We start from the raw sequence: 22,514 nt of genomic DNA, 5'->3' as shown, positions 1-22,514 counted from the left end.
CATGAAGGTGATGGAGCTTAGTGACTAAAGCTGTAAGCATAAGTCGATTACTCAAGTATTTGGTTGTAGAGCAAAAATATTACGTTATTATTTTCTTTCATTTGATCAAATTAAAGATGAATTGCTTTTCCAATCAAGAGTCAGTAGATAATGAAAACAAGCCTTTGCTGCTGCCCCAACTCACTGGTTTTCTATTTGAATTTATTGAATCACATCTTGTTTCAAAGTCAAAGATGGATAAGAGTTGCTGAACTAAATGGAGCTTTTTAACTTGGATAAACGGTTCTTTGACAGCTGACCCCTTACTACTCTGTGAATTGTTTTCTATCTAGTAAACACAACACACATTTGAAGTAACACACACACACAGAGCAACTTCCAGCTACTGTTTAGTCAGGGTCTGTGCCGCGGAGAAGAGGAAGACCGAGCATTCGAAAAGGAAGTTCACTCTGGGCTCTTTAGTCTGCACTGCTGAGTAATGATTCTCCACAGGCCACATGGACAGCATGCTGCCTCCCGGCAACTGTGTGTGTATGTGTGTGTGTGAGAGAGGCTGCATGGTGTGTGCCTATGAGGGAGAAACTGTGTCAGTGATACTCAGGGGAGGGGGGGGTTGGTGTTTTGTGAATGATCTTCGTCTGCCCCTGACAGCTGTGTGTATTTGTGTATAAAGTGTGGCAGTTACTTGGTGATCGTTGAATGTGTGTGTGTGTCTGCTGCTGCCTCAGGAGTCTCTCTCTGACCTGCTCTTACTCCACGTGTCACCAGCCATCCATCTTCCTCTAGTAACATTGGCCTTTTTCATCCCACAGACAGCGGACGATATTCCAACTCAGTCCTTTTCAACAGTTTGATATTGTGTTTTTTTTTTTTTTTTTTAATCCTCATTAGCATCGTCCTTAAAATCCCTCAATTATTCCTGGATATCGTCAATAGAAAGCACAACAAAGAAAAGTGACTGAAAGCTTCCAGGTTTATTGACTTCCACAAACAATAGCAAGTCTCCCTCCCAGTTTTTAATGATACTGTTGAAATCTTTAATTGAATGACCCAAACATCCCTGATGGTGAAATTATGTCTGAATAACCTTTAACCCTCCTATGTATAGAGTTGCACATTGAAAACATACTGGGAAAAACAAGTTTCTCAATGGACAAATGTCAAACTTGGACTATTGCACCAGCGCAGGCTGAAAATGTAAAGGTAATTCATTTCTTTTGACATTTACCTTCTAAAATGTTCCAGATTAGCATAGTAATATCCGTCTCTGAGCCTGTGCGAGACTACAGACTTAATTTACATGACGTATGGTGTGTGCCTTTATGGAATAAAGTGGTTAACCTTTAAATGGGTGCAGTTGTTGATACGAGGAGGTAGAGAATGATGCTTCCTCCCAGATCTCATACAACACTCACCTTTGCTCGCATTGCAAAAAAAAGAATAGAAAAAAGCCAATGGTTAATATATAAAGCGGAAAAAAGGGAACATGAGGAACAGTTGGTTTTCTCCTTTATGTCTTTTGTGGAACTCAATCATGACGTGTGTTATTGCGCATTCTGCCCCCCAGTCATACCCTCCATTGCTTTCTGATTTGCCTAATATGTTTTGCACTACTTCAGCCTCTTTTGAGGCAAATAAAACCAAAGCGGTGGAGATCACTCAGGGCAAAGCAGGATCTGGAAAAGGAGCCTGTGCAGGGGATTGAAATCAAACGGCAAACCAGTGATGGATCAATACTCAAATTCCTAATCCAGTGTAAGACTGTTCTGTATATTTATAAATTTATATGCACAAGACTTGTGAAGCAGTGCTGAATGAGTAGGCAACTTATAGAGCTGGGCGATATAGCCAAAACCTATATAAAAAAAGACTGTTTAATTGAGGAACTGTTTTCCTCTCAGATGATTTATTAATAATTATCACGATAAATGTCACTTTTATTTATCTTTGGAGTTTACAGATTTTTGCAGCTGAGTGACAGCAAAACATTTTACACATCTGAGGTACAAGAATTATGGTTTATACCTCCTATCTTTTGTTTACACAATGCATGAGCATTACATTAATATACGTTTCATCCAGCCCTGTTTCCAGCCCTATTAAGTGATCATTGAGTATTGGCTCTTACCGGTTTGATATTATTTCAAGTTTGACTGTTTTGATGAACGCAGAACGAATAGAGGGGAAGAGGGTTTGCATTATTTAATAACCTGCAAATAATTTCCACAGTTAATAGGGGGACAATTTCATCCATAACTATTGTGTCAGAAATCTTTTAAAAACAATTTCTGACAATTTCCTGCAGCCCAACGTGACATCTTAAAATGTCGTTATAAGATATTCACTTTACTGTCATACAAAATAAAGAAAAGGAGCAAATTCTCACACAGGAGAAGCTGAAACTCAATATCTTTTTGTTTTTGTGCTTAAAAAATGACGGTTAATCAATGATCACAACAGCGGTTCAATTTAAATTTAATGTGGTGGTCGGGGCTGGAGGTATCTTGTTTAACATTTTCAGTCATTTTATGGACCAGTCTGTGAAGTGGCAAAAACATTGGACAGATTAATCGGTAATGGATATAATCAGTTGCAAGAAAAGGGCTTATTTTTATCTGGCCTAAATAATGAATGTGCATTTTTCATAGAAATAGGCCAATGTTTACAGAGGTGTAGATGCCTGTACAGCAGTATGCCAGGCGTGCAGTTAGCAGACTGATACAGAGCCATTGTTGTGTTTTGATTTGATCAGCTCATGGTCCTAAAAAAACAGTCAGTGGTCAGCAGGCTATTTAAAGGCTATTTAGTGTCATTGTTTTGTGGCCTGTGTGGCAGGTGACAATGATTTATGCACCAAAGACACATTTGAACAGTATTTGATGCCTGGCTGATGCTCAGGTTGAACTGGTGTTGGGAGCTTGAAAGTGGGGTTATACGGCTTTAGCTTGAGCAGCAACATGTTCCTCTCAACCTGTGGCTACATCCTTACTATTACATTTTCGTTTAGAAACTGTTTTCAAACCAAAACAATCTGTCCACATGAGCATTTTGGCTCCATTTCAGTTTTAATCCCGTACCATACTAACACACCTGAAAACGCATGTCAGATGACCACTCACGTACACTGGGCATGCGTGTGCAGGTGTAAACAGGAAAGTATGCACTTCCTGAGTGTGCTGCTTGACACGGGAATTGTCGCAGATTGTGATCGTCTCCTCTCCAAACTTGCGCCCATCCAGACTAAGATGCTGCTGGAGTTTTCAAACTAAAACGCGGCGAGCAGCATCTCCAAAAGTTTTATGCGTATCTGTAGCAGAGTTGATGCATTTTCAAACGAAATCTTAAAGCGGAAGTAGGCCATGTCTGTGAGCTTGAATAAGTCCAAATGAAAAATCCCAACCGTCTTCACAGTCCAGTTCAGTCCTTTGAACAGATCCTGAATCATGTCAGAAAGGTCCCTTCACTAAAACCTGAAAGCTTTTTTATCCATGATGTCGTTTTAAATTAAAAGTGGACAGCTGTGCTGCAGTACACAAACCCTGTTTTCTGTTTAAATTACTAGTCTGTGTTTCAGATTAGGACCAGGCGTGTTTACCTCTGGTCGTGTGTGTGTGAGCCCTCTGTGCGACATCAGTGTCATGGTTGTGACTCTTAACCATGAGGCAGTCAGTGACCCAGCCAGGTCCTTAAGTGGCTTCCGCCTCATTCAGTAACTTGTGTATTTTTGGCATAGTAGCGAGTGACACACATCTCGTAATGGGTCGTCCAGGGTGCCAACGGTCAGCCCGAATGAGCGTCCTTCTCGGCAGCGTGACGTAACTGATCGCTGTTTTGCCTCCAGTGCTGACGAAGGAGTTACAGCCCGCAGTCGCATCGAGTGGCTTATCTCTGAGTGGAACAGGAGAGCACAAACTGCTCTTCTCATCCCTGAGCGGCGCTGGTGAAGCGCTCATGACCCGAGAGGCCGTGTAACCACATTGTGGCCTTAAAATCAGCCACAGTGGCGTGCTTTATAGGATGTTGTTCTACCGTAACAATAAACATTGTTTGGTCTGTTAAGCATCACTGAGCAGGTATTTATTATATTTGATTCCATTTTAAAATGCTGAAGGAATTATTCGACATGTCACAGTAGAAAGGACTGAACTCTATCTCTTACATTTTTTAAATATTATGCCAAAATGATTCGTAGTTTGAGAAAGACGTTTTTTTTTACAAAACCTTATATTTCTGTAAAGAACAGTCTTGCATGTTAATGTTACTCAAACATAGAGACAAACAATAAGTTGAGAACTTGTTTCTCTTTGTACCACAAAAGCGTTTCCATACTTGTTTTGAAGTTTTTCCACCTTCACCACCTTCTTCACCAGCAGGATGGAAGGGAAACTTTTATATACTGGAAAAAAGAAAATTCAGATTTTCTTTCCTTGGAATAAGATCCAAATCTGGAGTCAGCTGAAGTCCCTTATCAAAATGCAGCAGAATCGTTGTTAATTAGAAAAGTGATTGCATGAAGGTTTGAATTTGAATATGGTTAATTGTGCAGCCCTATCTGCAGGTGCTGTATATATCACATGGAGTTTACTATTATGCCACTTTTACATTATAAATATATGCACTCAATCTGCCAGGCCAGATTTTTCCCTTTCCTCAGCTCCCAGTCCGAACACCCCTCGTCTTGTCTAACTACCGGGAATCAGCCACTGAAAATATAACCTTGTCCTTGACAGGTTGACAGTGAGCAGCTAAGGAAAATGTTCACTCTCTTGTAACTCCAACCTCAACATGTCAGGAGTAAAAGTTTTGTATTGAAGGAGCAGTCCTGTTTTAGCAGTGTACTTCAGCAGAGGAGGTTGAGATATTCTGACCCTTGGCCTCTGGTGTGGGCCGAGCTCCAAAAACATTCACTCCCATTCTTCCTATAATTCAACTCATGACGTCTTTTCATCAAATCCACTCTTTTCTTTCTAATTTCACACCCCCTGTTTATATATTAGCCTTTTTTAATGTCCTCATTCAAGCTATTATTATAGTCTGTTTGGCCTGTCCCATTCTCTGTAACGCAATATTTCAGGTGGACCTCAAGGGCATTTCTTCAAATTTGGATCAAACTTTCACGTGGACTTAAGGTTGACTCAAGGTTACTGTGAGCTCCCTTTTAAAATTGTTTGGCCATCTAATCGTGATAAAATCCACTCAATATCTTTTTATTAAATTTCTTCAAACACTTCACTACATTTATTGCAGGAGTCTGGACAAACATACATCTAAACTGCAACTTCACTCTTTAGCAGAGGCATACAACTGTGAGGCGATAATTCTGCTTAATAACTTTAAGAGATCATCAAGAACCTTGATGACACCATCAGTTTTTTTTTTTTAACATGACTCTTTTACACCAAAATTAGCGGGTATACGCAGACTTTTTAACTATGAGAAAATCCACTTAAAAGGCGATTGACTCATTTCCCATTGTCAGTTGAAGAGTTTTCCTTTGTGTGTATTCCCCGGCAAGTCATGTTCCACGTCACAAACATGCTGGAAACTGAGAAGCTCTCATCTTTCTGTCTTACCAGTGTTGCATCTTGCACAATGCGAAGAAAAAAAATAACTGTTGCATGTTGTTCCCAAGATGTAAAAAACAATAAGTACACAAAAGTTTATGGATATTTATGGCCCAGTGCCCGGAAATTCAATGTGCATCATAAAGTTGCATAGAAAGTGTTTTGTCTATGCTGCCGGCGTAAAGTAGAAGAAATTAGTGCGGTCACCTGTGTGAATGGCATGTTTCCATCACTGCCAATCAGAGCCGGAGCCAATAAACACCACAGAAAAGCTATGAAGGTATGTGACGTCTACTTTAAGCTTCTTGTCTGTGGGAATAAGATGTCCCCAAATGGAAGGGACCCTTAAAGCAGCAGTCTTTCCTGACTCCTTTCAAATCAGCCCTTATTCATGCAGGTACAAAGAAGTTATTTTGACTCATCGTTTTGTTGTTGTTGTTCTTAATCCACGTAAAAAGCTTTTGTCTCCTCATCTCCCAGTGATGCGAAAACTGATTTTGTCATGAGTGTGCAAGCCCCCTTCTTCCTCTCCTCCCTCAACATCTTTTGAATTCCTTGGAACAGCTGGGCGAACATCTGGGTGAGTAGGGTGCTGCTGCCTCTTTTCGGTGTGGATGATAGCACCAGCAGGCACTGGCTGCCGCTCCTCCACCCAGCCCAGCTCCTCCTCCCTGTTATCCAGAGTCATGCAGCGGTCAAGTCCAAGTTGGATCTTCTCAGGTTGCAAGGAGAAGGCAGTCTAATTGCTTAATTGAGAACATGGCCTTTTTTTCCCCCCTGAGCTTCTTGTTGACTCTAGATCTCAGGTATGGATCATTCCTCAGCTGTTTGCTCAAACCAGTCGGCTGTATTTAGCTTTCCCTAAAAGCTAATTTTAGCAACTAGTCTAGATTGTTTTAACGCTTTATGACTGGAAAAAGAGAACCATGACCAAAACAATGCCCTTTTTAATACTTCTCTGTGAAAGACATAGACTGGAATCCAAATGTCTGATGGAAAGTTTTTGCACAAGAAAAAGAGACAAACTTACAAACAGCTATACAAGAACTTTAGAACTGTACAAGGACTAAGTAAGGATTCTTAGGATTTATGTTTCAAGCAGAAATACCTGATAGTTGTCATTCGAACACACACACACACATTTGAATCTTTGACTTTTTTATTTCAAGTTCCACGCTAAACTTGTTACAGGCTGTAGTCTTCTTTGGTTTGTCGTGCTTTCCCCAGCTAATACAGTACTATCTGTATATTGTCATCCCAAAGAAGCTGTGAAGTCTAATACTCAGCCTTATATCCTTCGTTTTTGAGGACTATCTAACCTTACATTCGATTTAAAGTTGTCTACTTGTCTGGAGATGTTTTTCCAGCACGACTCCTCGCACAGTGGGGAAATGTCAGATGAGAAAGTGAATGAGGAACAATGTCCCTTGTCCTGGAGCAAAGTACTTAACCCTTTACTCCTGCAATGGTTACATTCAAAGCTCTAACAGTGAAAGACAGGTCACACTGACCCTCTCCCACTGTGAACGTGGATAACAGCATTAATGTAAGGTAAGCTGTTGCTCCAGCAAAGTGCACAGATTCTCTCGACTAGCTCTTTGAAACAAATCTCAGTGCTGAAATAGAGAAAGGGGCTCGATATCCTGTAACTTCTCTTTTTTCACATCATGTGATGCGTGTGACTCCACCAACCATATGAGGGTGGCCATAGCCGGCGTGTGTTGGTTGCTGTTGCTTTGCGTGTCGAAGGGCTTTAACGCAGAACAATGGTGTGTGTTCTGAGCCGAGGCCATGTGGCCCTGTGGTGGATTAAATTAGCAGCAGTTGTTTGTCGTCTGTCCCCCCCGGTCCATCTGCTCTGCTCGGCACCGTGGACTCAAGCTCCACTCTCAGGCACTGCTCCAGACCCCTCCCACCCCCCTCACCCAACCCCTTACAAATCCCTATTCCCATCCCCATGTCTCTCTCTCTTTCTCTCGCTCACTCACACACACACACACACACAGACACACACACACACACACACACACAGACAACTTTGAATAGTTGCAATATCCACCAGCAGCCCAGTCATGACACAATATACTCGGTGCAACCTCGTCTGCCAAGAGTGCTCTGGCTTTCCTCTATGCAGATTAGCCATGTGCTAATTGTGATTATTTATTTATTTTATTGTGGAAGAGGGGAAAAAAAGGGAGGGGGAGGAGTTTCCCTCAGAAGTGGATTTGATGAGTGATCTGGAAAAGGAGACAGGGCTGTGAGTCGAGTTGGCGTGAGAGTTTGTCCTTATATGTGGAAAGTTTGTGATCAACCTTTCTAAAACTGTGTTGAGTGTGCAGAGACACTTAAGGAAAATGTTGGTCTTTCCATAATAAGCTGATTTTAGCGAAAGGATTGTACTGACCTGGAACTGACTCTGATGAGAGTTGTTTTTTAAAATAGAGTTCCATGCTTGTGTTTATTGTACTAGCTTAAGTTTGAAAAATAATTAGTTCTCCTTCAAACATCTTATCTGTTGAAAGCTGAATCACAGTTTACATTGATGGACACTGAATCGTGTGTCCATACTCCCCTTGATTTATAATCTGCTTAATATTTCCTGCATGGACAAAATAAGAAGACAAAGACTGGCAAAAATACTGTTTTTAATATAATACTACATCACATAGCTATGAAAACGTACTATTGATATTATGGAACAATATTCACTCTTTCACCACTCACAGTTCTAGAAAACAGCGAGTGGGTTGCTGCAAAGCTTTTTCACCTGCCTTCAAGGGAATCCCCCTACACATATCTTTTGATATTTTTCTTAAATCGGGAATTTTGAGTAATAATATTGTGGAAATATTCAGCTTCTGATTTAGGGTTGGAAGCTATTGTAGAAAAGTTAACATTTGCTATTTTTGGAACATATAGAGAGAGAAAGTACACAAGTTTGTTAGTAGCTTACTTGAGCTGTTTCGAAGAAGGAGAGAAATAGGTGTAAATGTTTTTGTTTGTGTAAAATGTATTTATTTTCTGATTCTCATTTTCTCATTTCTTTTGTTATTGAAAATCCACTTGATGTAGCGTTTGCGTAACAGTGGAAACTGTGGCCTCAACTGACTAATGCAGAATCATGAGAAAATGTTAAAACATATTGTACATAGCAAACTAATTCAATTACTTCAATAATACAATTACAGTTACTTAAGCAGCATTTTTTTAAATATCAAAAGCTTTATGATATTAGCCACCATAAGCTACTGGTGATATCAGACAAAGAAAGGCTGTAACATTGAAGCCCCTGAGACTCCCCTGTCTGTTTGATTGTAAGAAAGCTACTTGACAGATTACCACAAAACTTGGTGAATGGATGCGATATGGGTCAGGGAAGAACCCGTCTGGAGCAGATTCGGTTCACGGGGTGGAGCCAGGAATTTTTGTTTCACTTTCTTAAACATTGTGAGATAGATTTTCAACAATTTCTCAGGGAATAATTCCTGGATCTTGATGAAAAAACAGGCACGTTTATGGGACTGATGTCTGAGTGTGGAATTTGGTGCAGCTTGATTGAATTTAAGGTGCCTTGGCGGCAGTTTGTGTTTTGAGTACCATTCTAGTTGTCAACTTGTTTTGTTATTGCGTGCTAAACCGATCACTCGCTCTGAGAATTACTGTGATTTGTCATTTCAAGGCAGCTCAACCACCAGCAACTTAAAAACATAAGATCAGACAAAGTCCTTCATGATATTTATTTGACAGACTGGACTTTCTCCAAAATGAGTCATGAAAATTAAAGTTTGCCTGTTTTCATCTACCATTTATCAGTAAAACAGGTTAATTACAAAATGCACCATGTCGGGTCTCATTTATAGGCATTATACACCATATTCTATGAACTGTGAGATCATATATATTAGATTCATATTTATATATTGATGCTTAGGGAATGATGTATTATTTGTAGTATAGCATGTGTAAAATGAGTAGTTATAAGAATGTAATTAGACAACCATTGTTATAAGTTTTCAACCCTTAACTTTGACTTAATTTCCAATGGCTAATTTTAGCAGCACATGGCAGTTGCCACGTCATCGTGTCAGACCTCGATCGCAGTCATTTGTGTTTGAAAGGGCAAGGACTCTGACAAACTCTCAACTCAGTTTCAGAAAGTGAATGCTGTATCGTCTCCCCACGTTGTCTGTCTAGCCCTTACCACCTCCAGCCACTGCCAGTTTCCTGTCATACATGACTTTCTCTCCTAAACCTTGAGGACTGAACAACCATACAGATTCTGATTTCCAAGCCAATGAATTAACAAGTTTCATGTGGGAAGATTACATGAGTCCTTATATTAAGTGTCTAGCATTCGCGTGCATATTTTTCCACATTGAAATACATTGTCCCCTTTTAAATAGAAGAGCAAAAACGGAATGGAATTAACACCATTCCTTCTATTGACATGATTTTCTCAGCCTTGTACTTCTAACATTTCATACAATACGACTTATAATCATGTTAGCGATGATTAAACTCTCAAATTCAAATGTTCAAGGTCTTTACTCAAGAGCAGCAATGCTCCAGGTGCCCTTCCGAAAAGCCACTCAATCTATAACAAAGAGGCACAAGAACAGAGCCCTCTATGGCAGTCCCACACCTGTGAGAGGGTGTAGAGGTTGTTTAGTATGGTTGAAGTACACACACTAAAACCCAAAGAACTCGGCCAAAGCTCTCTGGGAGGACTTGTAATGGTGTGTCAGATGTGAACAACTTAAGCAATATGAGGAAAATGCTGGTAAACAGATCAATGGAGGCCCGAGTGAGCAGCAGGCAGGCCACAGCTATCCCCCAGTCTGCAGAGTGAAAAACAGCAACCTCCTGAGCACGTTTACCAGTATGGATCCCCTGGATTTATGATTGACTGTGCACCACATCCTTTAAAAACCATTGACATGACATGTTAGGCATGTTATTACTTAATAGTGAGCATGGTTTAAGCTGGTGTCCCACCCATTTGTTACGCATTTATTATTGTGAACTCACGCCACAGGTCAGCACAGCATGTAATGAAGCAGGTGTGACCATGCCTTTAAGGATACGTCTGGTATATTACAAGTACATACAAATTACTATGTTGTGTTCTTGAATGAATAGTGAACAATTGACTTGAACTTAAATAAATCATCTAAATAGTTGGGTTGTAGAAATGGTAGTTTTCAGTTGATATAACCAATCAGTCAATTGTTGTTTCTAAATTTTGCAGCTTGATATGTAGATAAGACTTTAGTGTTGATTAATTAGAATATTCCTTTAAGGATCTGATTACCCACCTAAAATAATTGTATTTCTTTGTTTTGGGTAGATAGTAGTAGAAGTAGTAGTATTAAATAGTAGTTTAAATGTCTCAATTCATTTTACCCCTTAACTCGTTTTATTTTTACTAATTTGTTTTTTTTTTAATGGATATCGGTGCAAACTATCAGATAATCAGCCAATATTTTGTAAATATTTGTATATAAAAGTGATCGGTAGTTCAAATAAATTAGTGATTGCTGTAAGGTACATATTGGTCTCCCACTTGTCGACACAGTGCACATGTGTCTTTGCTATCTCATCACCTGGTCAAATGACCATCTTTTGAGTGGTTGTTAAACGAGACATGAGAGCGAGGTGAGTGGCTGTTTTGGTAACGTCAGCACAGATCCTCTGTCCACGTGGCTCTGAGAGCAGGAAACCCTGATTGTCGTTGAGCTGTACTTTTCCAGCTCTCTCTTTCCCCCGCTGAGCCGGGCCCTGAGCTGTTGGGCTACTTAATGGAAAAGCGGGTACACACACAAGTCAGCCAGTGCAGACATATTCTCACCACCGGCGAAATATCGACTGAAATTGGTGAGGGAAAAGGTTGGGTTGTTTATTGGCTTGGCCATTGCAGAGAGATTTTGTCTGAATGAGAAATAGAGTTTACCTTTTTAGTGTTGCTATTTTGTAGTCTGTTAGCATGCAAGACATTTTTCATGAGGATTGGGGGACATTAGTGGGTGATTCAGGCCTCGGTGGCACACTTTATGGATGACACAGGAAGCTCAGTCTAACTGCTTAAGCAGCTCATTAGGAAAGAACTATAGCATATTTCTATCCAGTGAAAGAAGTGGCTCGGGCCTTGGTTGTGGGAATGTGGAGGGTGTGTTTTGTTGTTTGCCATAATTGGACAAATACACCTGTCTGAAATGGATTGAAAAGTAGCAATAAGGTGGCGTCTGCTCAAGTGTTTCCCACCAGTCGTATTTAGGCTAAGCAGTGTGGTGTGTGGACTGTCAGCCTGTCATGATGTCAAGTTTGGGGAGGTGGGGGGGGGGGCATAGTGCCGTTCTTCGTAGACTGGGGTTAAAAGTGCATTAGAGGTCACAGGAGAGTGTCTACAGTGGCCTGCTACCTCTTCCCCCCATGGTGCGGTTGGTAATGACCCTTGGGAGCGTAGTAACACCCCCCCTTCTCCTCCTCCCTTCCCTCCTTTCTCACACACAAACACACACAGACATACACACACACACAACACACAAATACTCTCCTTAACCTGGAGGAGCTCAGGAGTGTGTGGCCTGGGGGAGGCTACAGGGAAAACCTGGAGTGGAATATGTTATCTTGCATAATGTTGGTTGACCGCCCTGACAACCTGTTGATCCAGCCCCCCACCCCCCCCAACCTCCAACACCTACAGTCTTCCCCCAACGCACACATACACACACACACACACACCAGCCTACTGCTGAGCGGCCCCCCACCCGACCTCCTCTTTCTCACTGCACCACTGTCATTCATAGAGTGCCAAAGCCTGCTGCTTTATTAAAGCCCAGGAAGAGCAAGGCCTGGCCCAGGTTCAAACAGCAGTGCAGCTGGGACCTGTTACATTTTCGGCAGACTGCCCTCTCCGTCTCGCTGGCTATAAATAGCACCGGTGGTTGTCTCCCTTAACCAAGGAAAAGAGGTTTTTGGGGGGGAGGAAAAAAACACACACACAGATTAATAACCGTGGGAAGCAATGAAAGCTTTGTGTCTGCTGCCTGAGGTCAGCAGGCCAGGAGGTGTTGCTACTTCAAAGCCCCCATTGAGGCTCATACTTGCAGACGCCGCCACGGTGGGTTTGATGCGAGCACACAGGGGCTGCAAGCTGTGTGATGAGTTGATGGCATTGGATCGTGCCAACCAGAGTGATCCCCATGTTTCTTTGAGCCCTTGTGTGAATTTTTTTTTACTCTGGAGGATGACATTGCACCCAATTTTTTTCAGTTGTATTAATTTTTCATTTCACTGGATGAGTGTTGTTTTGTTTTCGGGGTTTTCCATCAACCTCATCTCCTGTGCACACAGACACACCATCATAACGCACTTTATGGCCTTGGCTCCAGCTGTTGACTGGTGAGGCTACCTCCTTATGAACCCACCTTCTCTTCCTCCTCGGCTTTCTGTTTCCAACATTGGTTCTCCAGCCAGAGAAAGCTGTCTGGCCCAGTAAGATTGCCTGCACAGGCCATGTGGATCTCCCTGAGTCCAAGCAGGCCAAGGTCAGCCCCCACAACCACCACCACCACCCCGCCCTCCATCCTGACATGGCTCCAGCTGAGGGGTGGGCTCAGCTCCAGTCACCGCAGACACTTCCACTTCCTTAAGCTTGTTTTCGTAGAAACCCTCCCCGACGTCTCCACCGTAACAGTATCCACCCACTGGCACAATGATCTCTTGGGCAGGGAAACGCTCCTGGCGGATATAGTGGGCCTATTCATTCATTCATAGCCAATTTTTTCCCTTTTCTAGTAGGAAAGTAAATCCACTACTGTTTTTTTTCCCTCCCCCTCCTTCTTTTTGTTCTATATTTGCTTGATTATACTGTGACTGGTTTATGAGATGACGCTTGCGCGACACTCTGCAATGGAAGACTCATCACTTGGGGTTTTTGCCGAGTAATGTGTTTTCAAGAAAACCTCCAAACGACTCGGGCTATATTTGACCTGGACTTTTTGTCATCTTTTCTTGGATTCTGAACTATCAGTGGCAGCATTACAGAGTCTGTTGATGTGTCTTGCTACAGAGTCTTATAGGAGTGAATGACAATTATCTTGGCTTTGGTGCCAGAATTGCCGGTCTATCCATCCACTGTTTTAACTCATCGATTCGATGTGCTCTCTGTGTTGTTCAGCCTCCAAGCCCAATGGACCAGGTAGGGAAGATGCGTGGCCAGCCATATGGAGGACCCAACCCCTATTCCCAGCAGCAGCAAGGGCCTCCCACAGGGCCTGGACCCCAACAGGGAGGCTCATACCCAGGCCAGGCCTATGGACCTCCTGGGCCTCAGAGATATCCAATGGGCATGCAGAGCCGAACACCCGGCACTATGGCTGGCATGCAGTACGGACAGCAGGTTGGTGATAAATGAGATCACTTTCTTATTTCAACCTTGTACGACCCCGTTTAATGTGATTGAGATGCTTCTTTGCATGTCTTTAATTGAAACTCCAGCCCACTGATTTATACTCTAATATCATTCTCCTGGATTATTGAGGGAAACTGCAGGTTCTTCACCACATTATTGAGGTGATCAGAAATTCTTGTTGATTTATCATTTGCAAAATCCCACTTTGAGTTTAGAACAGACGGTCAGGAAAACGGCAAATAGCTTTTGTTAATCTCCGTATCTTAAGTACAAACCATATTCAGATGATATATATTTATGAGGATAGATGTGTGTTGTCTATTTTGGTTGACCTCAAAGCGCAGCAGGTTAATATCTGGGACCAGAGCCAGGTTGGTCAGGGGTAAAAGATTGCATCAAGTTCAACAAGTCAAAGGCAAATTTAAGTGAGCAATCATAAACACGAGTATTGCAATGAACAAATATAATGTCACTATGTTGTGTAATGAGGAGGAAAACTCAGATATTAAATGGCTGCTTTGGTTAAGAGGGCAGCATATTTAAGAGCAGGGAAGTGGATTTGTCCAGTCCACTTTTGACAACTGTAACACGATGTGACAGTATGGCACTCCGTGTTCTCTGAATGGAAGCGCCAAACCTGGTCTGCTTCTGAATGAACTGAGGAAAAGATAGGCAGGGGCTGTAATCACCAAAACCCTACGCTACATCTCTGTTGGTAGTAAGACAAATTAATATATCAAACAGTACATTATTCAAAGTGGAAGACGTCCTGCCTGATTAACTTTTGTGGTACGTGTGGTGCACAGCTTCGTTTAAAGTCAAGACCACAAGTTAATATGTTTACATTCCTGTAAATTGAGGCACTAGAGTGTTTATTTGGTGAGTAACTGAGTGTTACAGGGATGTTGGAAATGGTAGCTTACAGTAGCTCAAGGAACTTTAGGGAACAAGCTCATTGGACATCACACACAAGGTTTGAGAAAGTTTGCAGGTGTTTAAACTGAGATTCTGTTTAATGGCAATTACTAATGATCAGAATCATTTAGGATCTTATCACTCCAGTCTGAAAAGGAAGTTTAGCTTCAAGAAAAAAAGCTAAACTGGCTCTGTCAAATTGTTTTCTTGAAATTCTCTAGCACAACAGCTGACTGTGTTTCAGACAGGATCATAGACCACCAACAGAGTTAATGAAGATCCTACAAACCCAAAATTTTGCATCCGATTCCACCTGAAACCGCAAATGGAGTGAAAATAAAAGCCCTTCCAGGTTGAGCCTCATGTTGAGCGGTTCATCAATTTTTCACTGTCTGGTTTATTTTCATGCTTCCAAGCAAAAGTTGGGGAAATCTTCTGTGTCTGCCGGCACAGTGGGCAACATATTCTGACAGCGTTGTCCAATTGAAAACTGCAAACATCCAGTTTGCCACAGTTACCCACTCATAGCTAGGAATAAGCCCCTTCTTGAACTCTCTTAGCCAGGCAGTCCGTCTTAACAGAGAAATGCATGCAGGGAATCCCGTAGAGTGAAGCCTTTTCTTCCACATCCGCTGTCTGTGGTCTTGTGCCCATTGTGTGATGTGATTATCTCATACTGGCCTGCCTGGTGTCTGACCGTGAACTCGATAAGTGCCCTGCAGAGAAGAAAACGGCTTCCCTCCCTTTGTCAGACTGATACAATACGGCCACTTCATGTTGTTTTAAATGTGTGGCAATTCTTCACTCGTATTTTCTTTGAATTCTTGAGTAGCTGAGAACCCTCCCCAAACAACGTGGCTTTTTTCTTTTTCTCTCCTTCCTCTCCTTCCTCTTCTTCCTCTTTTATTACTATGTTTCCTCACAAGGTCAGCGCTTTCTCTTTCCATGCTTCTTGAGGGTAATGAAACGAAAACACTGTATTGAAAAGCTTTCGGCGCGCAGGATCGGATAGAATATGAAAAGCCCCATATTGAAGTTCAAGGAGATGAAGTCAAAACTCAATTTCTATTTTCATGGCTGTAATTTAAAGCAATACACAGCTGAATACCAACACTTAGATGGCTTTTCTTATGCGGCTTGACTGATCAGTTTATATCAAGGAACATACTCCTCTCTCTTACAGACAGAGAGAACAGTTGTCATCTCCTTTTATTCTGAGTAAGATGAAGAGATGCTCTGATTACTCTGCTGAGAATGAAGGGTAAAAAAATCAAAGAGGTGACTTTGGATATTGGGTTATTTTTATATATTTTTTCGTCTCTAGAAAGGATGCTGTCAGTGCACAGACTATTTTCAGGTAGTGATTGATATTCCACTGAGGGGCTGAGGATAGTAAACCTGTAGTAAAATCTGTGATCTACTTAAGAAAGCTATTTATGTTCACAGGCAATTCAGCTATGCTGGGTTATTATAGTTATACTCGAGCCTTGAGCCGTCTTCCCTTTTTTCCCAAGGAGAACTGTTATCGATCCTACCTGATCTTGTTGTTGTTCATTTTTAGATGTCAACCTATGGACAGCAGGGCCCCGCAGGCTATGGCCAACAGAGCCAGGGATACTATGGTCAGCACGGCCCCCCAACTCACCCTGGCCAGCAACAGCCTACTTATCCTGTTCAACCACAGGGAAGCTCGGGACCTACCTACCCTCAGCAGGGCCACCCTTCACAGTCTCCTGGCCAACATGGGCAGACAGGACCCCCTTACCAACAATCGCAAGGTCCCCACGGCCCTCCCCCAGGACAGCCTCCGTATAGCCAGCCCTCACAGTCTCAGCCGGGACAGCCACCTTACGTCCCTCCCCAGCAGCAGCAGTCGCAGCAGCCGCCTCAACAGCAGCAAGGTCCTGGTCCCCAAAGTCAGCAGGGCCCTCAGGGCCAGCCTGGCTACCCACAACCCCCAGGACCAGGGCAGCCACCACCGCAGCAAACCCCACAACAACAGCAACAGCAGCAACAACAAGGGCCCCCACAACAACAACAACAACAACAACAACAACAACCACAGCCACAGCCAGGAGGTCAGCCTCCTCAAGCCCAGCAACCTTCAGGTCATCAACAGGGTCAAGCATCACCTTACTCTCAGACACCGCCACAGCAGCAGCAGCAGCAACAGCAGCAGCAGCAGCAGCAACAACAACAACAGCAGCAGCAACAACAACAACAACAGCAACAGCAGCGAGAGCAGCAACAGCAGCGAGAGCAGCAACAGCAGCGAGAGCAGCGAGAGCAACAGTCATCATATCAGAGGTTTCCACCTCCTCCACAGGTAACTACACCACACAGCTCTTTGAGCTCACTTTAGCTATAATGTGCTGTGTCAGCCACATCTGTGTTTCCATAACTGCTTGCAGCAGGAGATCGCTGAGCTGACCCATGCTCTTTACATTTGCTGTACTGTATCAGGGCCTTAATGAAGCCCTGGCCTGCCTTACAATATTAATGCAAACCAAAAACTGTCTTCTTGTCATACTTGATTTTAGTGTGGAAAAACATGAATGAACAAAATGAAGTTTTCCATAACATAACACATCAAAAGACGTGTTGGATCTCTATAAGGATCTAAATGTGAAACAGCTATAGGAGGTTTAAGGCTGAATTTGTTGCTTAACCCCTCAAAGACCTAAAGCGCCCTCTAACAAAGCACTCTGAAACCAAATGATTGTTTGAAGGCAACCTACTAAAACCTTTATTCATTAGCCTCTGAAGCAGATAGAAACATTAAACCATTGAGCTTAAACCGTTTGCTTTTATTGTAAATCATTGCCTTTGCCCCACAAACTGGATACGGCAGTAAAAAAAAAGCCCATGTGTCAACATTTTGTTTCATTTTTTTAGTGCTTGCATTTCAAAAAGGTTATTAAAATTTGTGCAGGGGCAATGGTTGACAATAAAAAAATCATTGGTTTAAACTCTTGAAAGGTTTAATTTAATGTTTCTATCTGCCTCAGAGGCTGAGAAATGGAGGTTTTAGTGACCCTGTGACTGTGTGACAGCAGGCATCAGACAGGTCAATCTTTATCGCTGGCTTGCGGTGATACTGGCTCGCACTTTCTGAAATCCTCCTTCCCCCTCCTCCTCCTCTAACATGTGTCTCACCCTGAGCCTTGGCCAGCGGCTCAGAAGGCATGTGGAAGGCATGTTGTCATTGTTGTTTTCATCTGAGTGACTGCTGTACGCTGCTTCAGTGTTGTTCGCCTTGCATTGGCCATTACCCATTGTTTTAACTGCAATATTATAACTTTTTTAATATGGGCTTAGATTGCTGAAGAAACCTAGATGTATACTTTTTCCCTTCGTGCACTTTTCCTTTCTAAAGTGGATTTCATCAAATCCTGATGCATTTCATTAGTTTTGGCTCTAGAAACAATAACAACATATTGAAGGAATCTGGTTCTAGGAGAGAAGAACACAGATATATGGTCTTCAATATGTTGCATCCAGTATTAATGACTTCCTTAAAGTTTAATTATTTAGTTAATTAAAGAGGCTCCAGTCTTTCCATTGAATAGTAAATACAAAGAGTTTGAAAACAGAACACAACATCCAGTGAAACATTTCAGATCAGATCAAATTTCTGGTATAAAGAACATTAAGATGAAGCAGCAGGTGATGCAATGAGATGTAAAGTAAAACACAGCTTTTCCTGTGCCACTTCTCTCCTATGGTGACGCTGCTAGGCCGTCATTTCGCTCGTCATTTATCCAGCTCAGCTGAGATCTGTGATTTGTATGCGTGTGTCAGCAGTTGTATTTTCCTGCACATATCATAGAGCCAATAAGTAGTAACACGATACACGATGTGGAGACTGGAGATCACTGTATCATGTGTCTTTGTCTCTGTGATCAGGAACTCTCCCAGGATTCATTTAGCTCCCAGTCCAGTGCTCCTCCTTCCAACCAGCCCATGGCCTCCAGCAAGAGCAGTCAAGAGGACAGCATGCAGGGTCGGCCATCCAGTCTGCCGGTGAGCCCCATTGTCATCTTCATCTAAAAGTGACTCGTGCTTAGTGTAGCAGGGTTTCATCCACTGGACTTCACAGACACCAACCACCTCTTTAATTTTTATTAATATAAGTTATAGTTTTTACTCCGATGAGAAAAGTCAGTCCAGTATTTGATGATCTTTCTCTCAGCTATGGCCAGAAAATGCGGTCGGTTAAAGCAATGGACATCTTGTCATTAGAGCTGAATAAGGGATTTAACATGGAATTTGTAGACCCATGTTTTAGTCAAGATGTTGACAACCCGCACACGATCAATCTCATTCCTACCTTTTCTTGATGGGTGTCTTTTTCTTGCGTGGATTCTAGTACAGACAGACAAACTGCTTATGGTTTCATACTAAGCTGTCAGTGTTAAGGCATCCTTAGTAATTAGTGACTGTGATGACACTGAGTGACACTGATGCCAGTCCTAATTCAACTCCAATGAAGGACCAGTAAATTCGCCGATAACGTCTGTCTCCCAGACAAGTTGGATTTAGAGCTCAGTTTATTTCTCGGAACTGTTGTCTTGTCACCAAGTGATTTGCTTTGTTCTATAATGCAGGAAACATCATTGTACAGCAGTAACAGTTAACCCATAGTCGTAGACACAGTCATAAACCAGCTTTGCATGAGGAAAATACATAGAAATGTGAGGGAAATATAGTTTTTTTTTGGGGCCACTGTGCACTTGGATTGTCGACCGACCACCTGGATTCAGCTGCAAAAATCTATTCAGAGCAATCTGATAGACATTTAATGCCTTCTCAGAGCTGTAACGACTGTGGGTATTACATGATTTACAAGAGTAGAATCAATATTTAGTACTTTGGACTTCAGACACGCGTGGATTCCCAGCTTTGTTTACTATTGTCTGTTGATGTGTCTGCTAAATTACTGACATGAGTCAGTAATTCAAAGCTGTACATACAATTTCAACTTGCTTCCTAACATTTTTCAATATAGCAATATCTGGATATGAATGACACAGTAATTACTAAAACTTGGATTGAAGTATAGTAATATAACAGAAAGAGTTACCGAGTGCATCCCCTCAATCTTTCTAATATAGATCATAAACCTTTCCTTTCTCTGCTGCCTCTGGCTTCCACACACACACACACACAATACACAACAACAAGCTGATGTCAGGAGTGTGTACGTGTTCAAGCAGCGCAGGTTTCTCTTGACCTTGTTAAAAAAAATCTGAGATGTGTGTGTGTGTTGGGTGGGGGGGGGCATTTCTGCCAGGAAAAATATTGTTGAAAGTGAAGTAAATCTGGCGTCTGATAGCCCTCTGGCTAAGATAAAGGTGAGAGAACCCCTTTTCCCTCCCCTCCATCCTCCCTGTTAAAGAGGTGTCTCGCTGTAACACGTTGCAGTTTCCATGGCAGTGTTTATAGGTCAGACTGCAGAGCTAACCTCATTCTAGGCCTCAGGGAAGGAGAGTGAGAAATGAGATCATTAATGAGAGAGAATGAAAGTGAGAGAGTGGAGTCAGTGGCGAAGGGTGGGGGGGTGCAGGATTGAGGGAGTGCAAGCAAATAACTTCAAATAGTGTGAGTGATTGGTTGGAGAGGGAGATTCTGCGAGGGAGGGAGGGAGGGATGAGAGGCAGCGCTGTCTTTGCCAGTAGGGGATGCCCTCAGGATGTGTTTCCCTCCTCTTTTATTTATTTCTCTTATTTATTTATACAACTCTCTGCGGGCTCAGCCATTGGCCGAGCAAGCCAGGCCAGCGCTATTTTTATTTTTTGTATTTTTTTTCCTCCCTTCCTTCTGACTTCTTGGGGATTCCCTATCTGTGCTGTGTGATTGGCTGAGAGAGTCATTAATCTGGCTAAGGTAGAGCTGAACAGATCTCCTTTCTCCTCCTCCTCCTCCCCCTGCACCTCTATGGAGAGCATATGACACTGTGTGCAGATTAGGCCACACTAACTGACAGTAATCACTGTGACAGCCGCAGACAAAACAGCTGACTCCTACAGGTGTGATGAGTAGATGTGCACCAGTGATACCTGTTCTACCTGGAAGTGGAGCTGCTTTGATATCCAATTACGCACAAGCTCTGCCACAGATAAAGAAAAGTGCAGGAAAAGGGAAACTCCTATTTGCAAAGTTCATAGAAATACATTAAGAAGAGTTTTCATGATTATGAAAGCTAATTACAGTCCTTCATTAGGCCTAACTCTGTTCTATATGTTCATGAACTCTGAATTATCAAAACCTTTTACTTGGTTTCCAGAGTTTAAAAAATCTTGAATCAAAAGATGACACAACCTATCTGGCTGCGTAATCAACAAACAATTTTTGAGACGTTAGACGCATAGCATCACTAATAAGATGCCTTTCCATTTAATATACAAAGGGATTAAATGTTCTATGACAGATGTCCATCAATTTGATTCCAGAGATGCCATTTATGAGCTAAGTGTAGATCCAAATAACCAATACCAAGGGGAAGGGGGTGTAACGGAACTACCTGGTGATTCTGGTTGGCCAGCATGGATTTGCTTTTACTGAGTGAAAACGCCGACGTTTTACAGATCAATAAAACTGTCAAAAATAAATGGAGATGGTCTTGGCTCAGAGAAACGAGAGAACGGCAAACCTTTCAGTTTGTGGTGCAGAAAGATCAGGCAGCTATGTGTTTATGCATGTTTCACCACAGGAGAGTGAGAATGGAAGTAATGGCAAAAAAGTGGCTGCATCAGAGAAGAGCAGCAATATATGTGTGGACAGTTTCAGCTAAATTCTGAAATCACATGTAACAACCTAAATTCGCAATTCACAACAAATTCGCAACAAATTTAATATTCCACATTGACTCAGAGAGAGACACTGACATTCGTCATGTCAGTGTCTCTCTGAGTCAATGTGGAATATTAAATTTGTTAAAGTGATAGTTCACCGAAAAGGGAAAATCCGTGTTCATACATGTTTGTGCATATCTACTTATGAGGGAAGTGTTGGGTAGTTTCTTAAATGAAATTGTATTATGTTGACCAAATAAGGATGATTTTCAAATTAAGACAAAAAAGTTCGTAGCATATTTACAGTTTTGATTAGATAGACAATAGTAGTATATTTTGTAAGGACCTGCAGTGATTTGTATACATGTATATATTTTAACATGTTTTAATCTGCCTAAAAACATGTTTGAAAACAGAACCAACAGCAGCTGAGCGGGAAAGCCACATTTAGCTACTTGAGTTGCAGAGCCAGCCAGACATCACCTCATCCAGAGTACATATGGATCTGTTTGAGCCAGGTGCTAAAAAACCCAGCGTCTGTTAGGCTGCCGTTGAGGTGGGAATAAAGGGAGTGCAGGAGGCTCAGCGCCTGCTGGAACGCACCGGTAGGAAGGCAACAGTCTGTTTGAGAAAAGGGTTGTGGATAAGTGTTGGAGGAGGGAGGGAGGGAGGGAGGGTGGAACAAACACACAGGCAGAGATGGTGGAACTAGCTGAGCAGGTCGAGCTTGTTTTTATCCTGGCTCCACGACACGCTTGCACAGTTAAACTGTTGAGCATTGAGTCAGTTCCCAGGAACTATGTTGTCTTCTTAAAAAGGTCTGGGCAC

General features: G+C 42.2%; 1 protein-coding gene across 3 annotated transcripts in view; it reads left to right on the top strand.

The window, feature by feature from the left end:
* The window catches only part of arid1ab (AT rich interactive domain 1Ab (SWI-like)), a 67,731-nt gene that overhangs the window by 20,652 nt on the left and 24,565 nt on the right, over positions 1–22,514 (top strand). For all 3 annotated transcript variants that reach the window (XM_034599586.1, XM_034599588.1, XM_034599587.1), the window contains exons 2-4: positions 13,744–13,965; positions 16,454–17,218; positions 18,799–18,915. In XM_034599586.1, the coding sequence (XP_034455477.1) occupies positions 13,744–13,965; positions 16,454–17,218; positions 18,799–18,915 (1,104 nt within the window). The remainder of the gene's footprint in view (positions 1–13,743; positions 13,966–16,453; positions 17,219–18,798; positions 18,916–22,514) is intronic.

Source organism: Hippoglossus hippoglossus, chromosome 11 (genome assembly GCF_009819705.1).
Source record: "Hippoglossus hippoglossus isolate fHipHip1 chromosome 11, fHipHip1.pri, whole genome shotgun sequence".
NCBI classification, from domain to species: domain Eukaryota; kingdom Metazoa; phylum Chordata; class Actinopteri; order Pleuronectiformes; family Pleuronectidae; genus Hippoglossus; species Hippoglossus hippoglossus.
The sequence above is the reverse complement of the archived record's forward strand: the minus strand, read 5'-3'. Positions and strand labels throughout refer to the sequence as shown.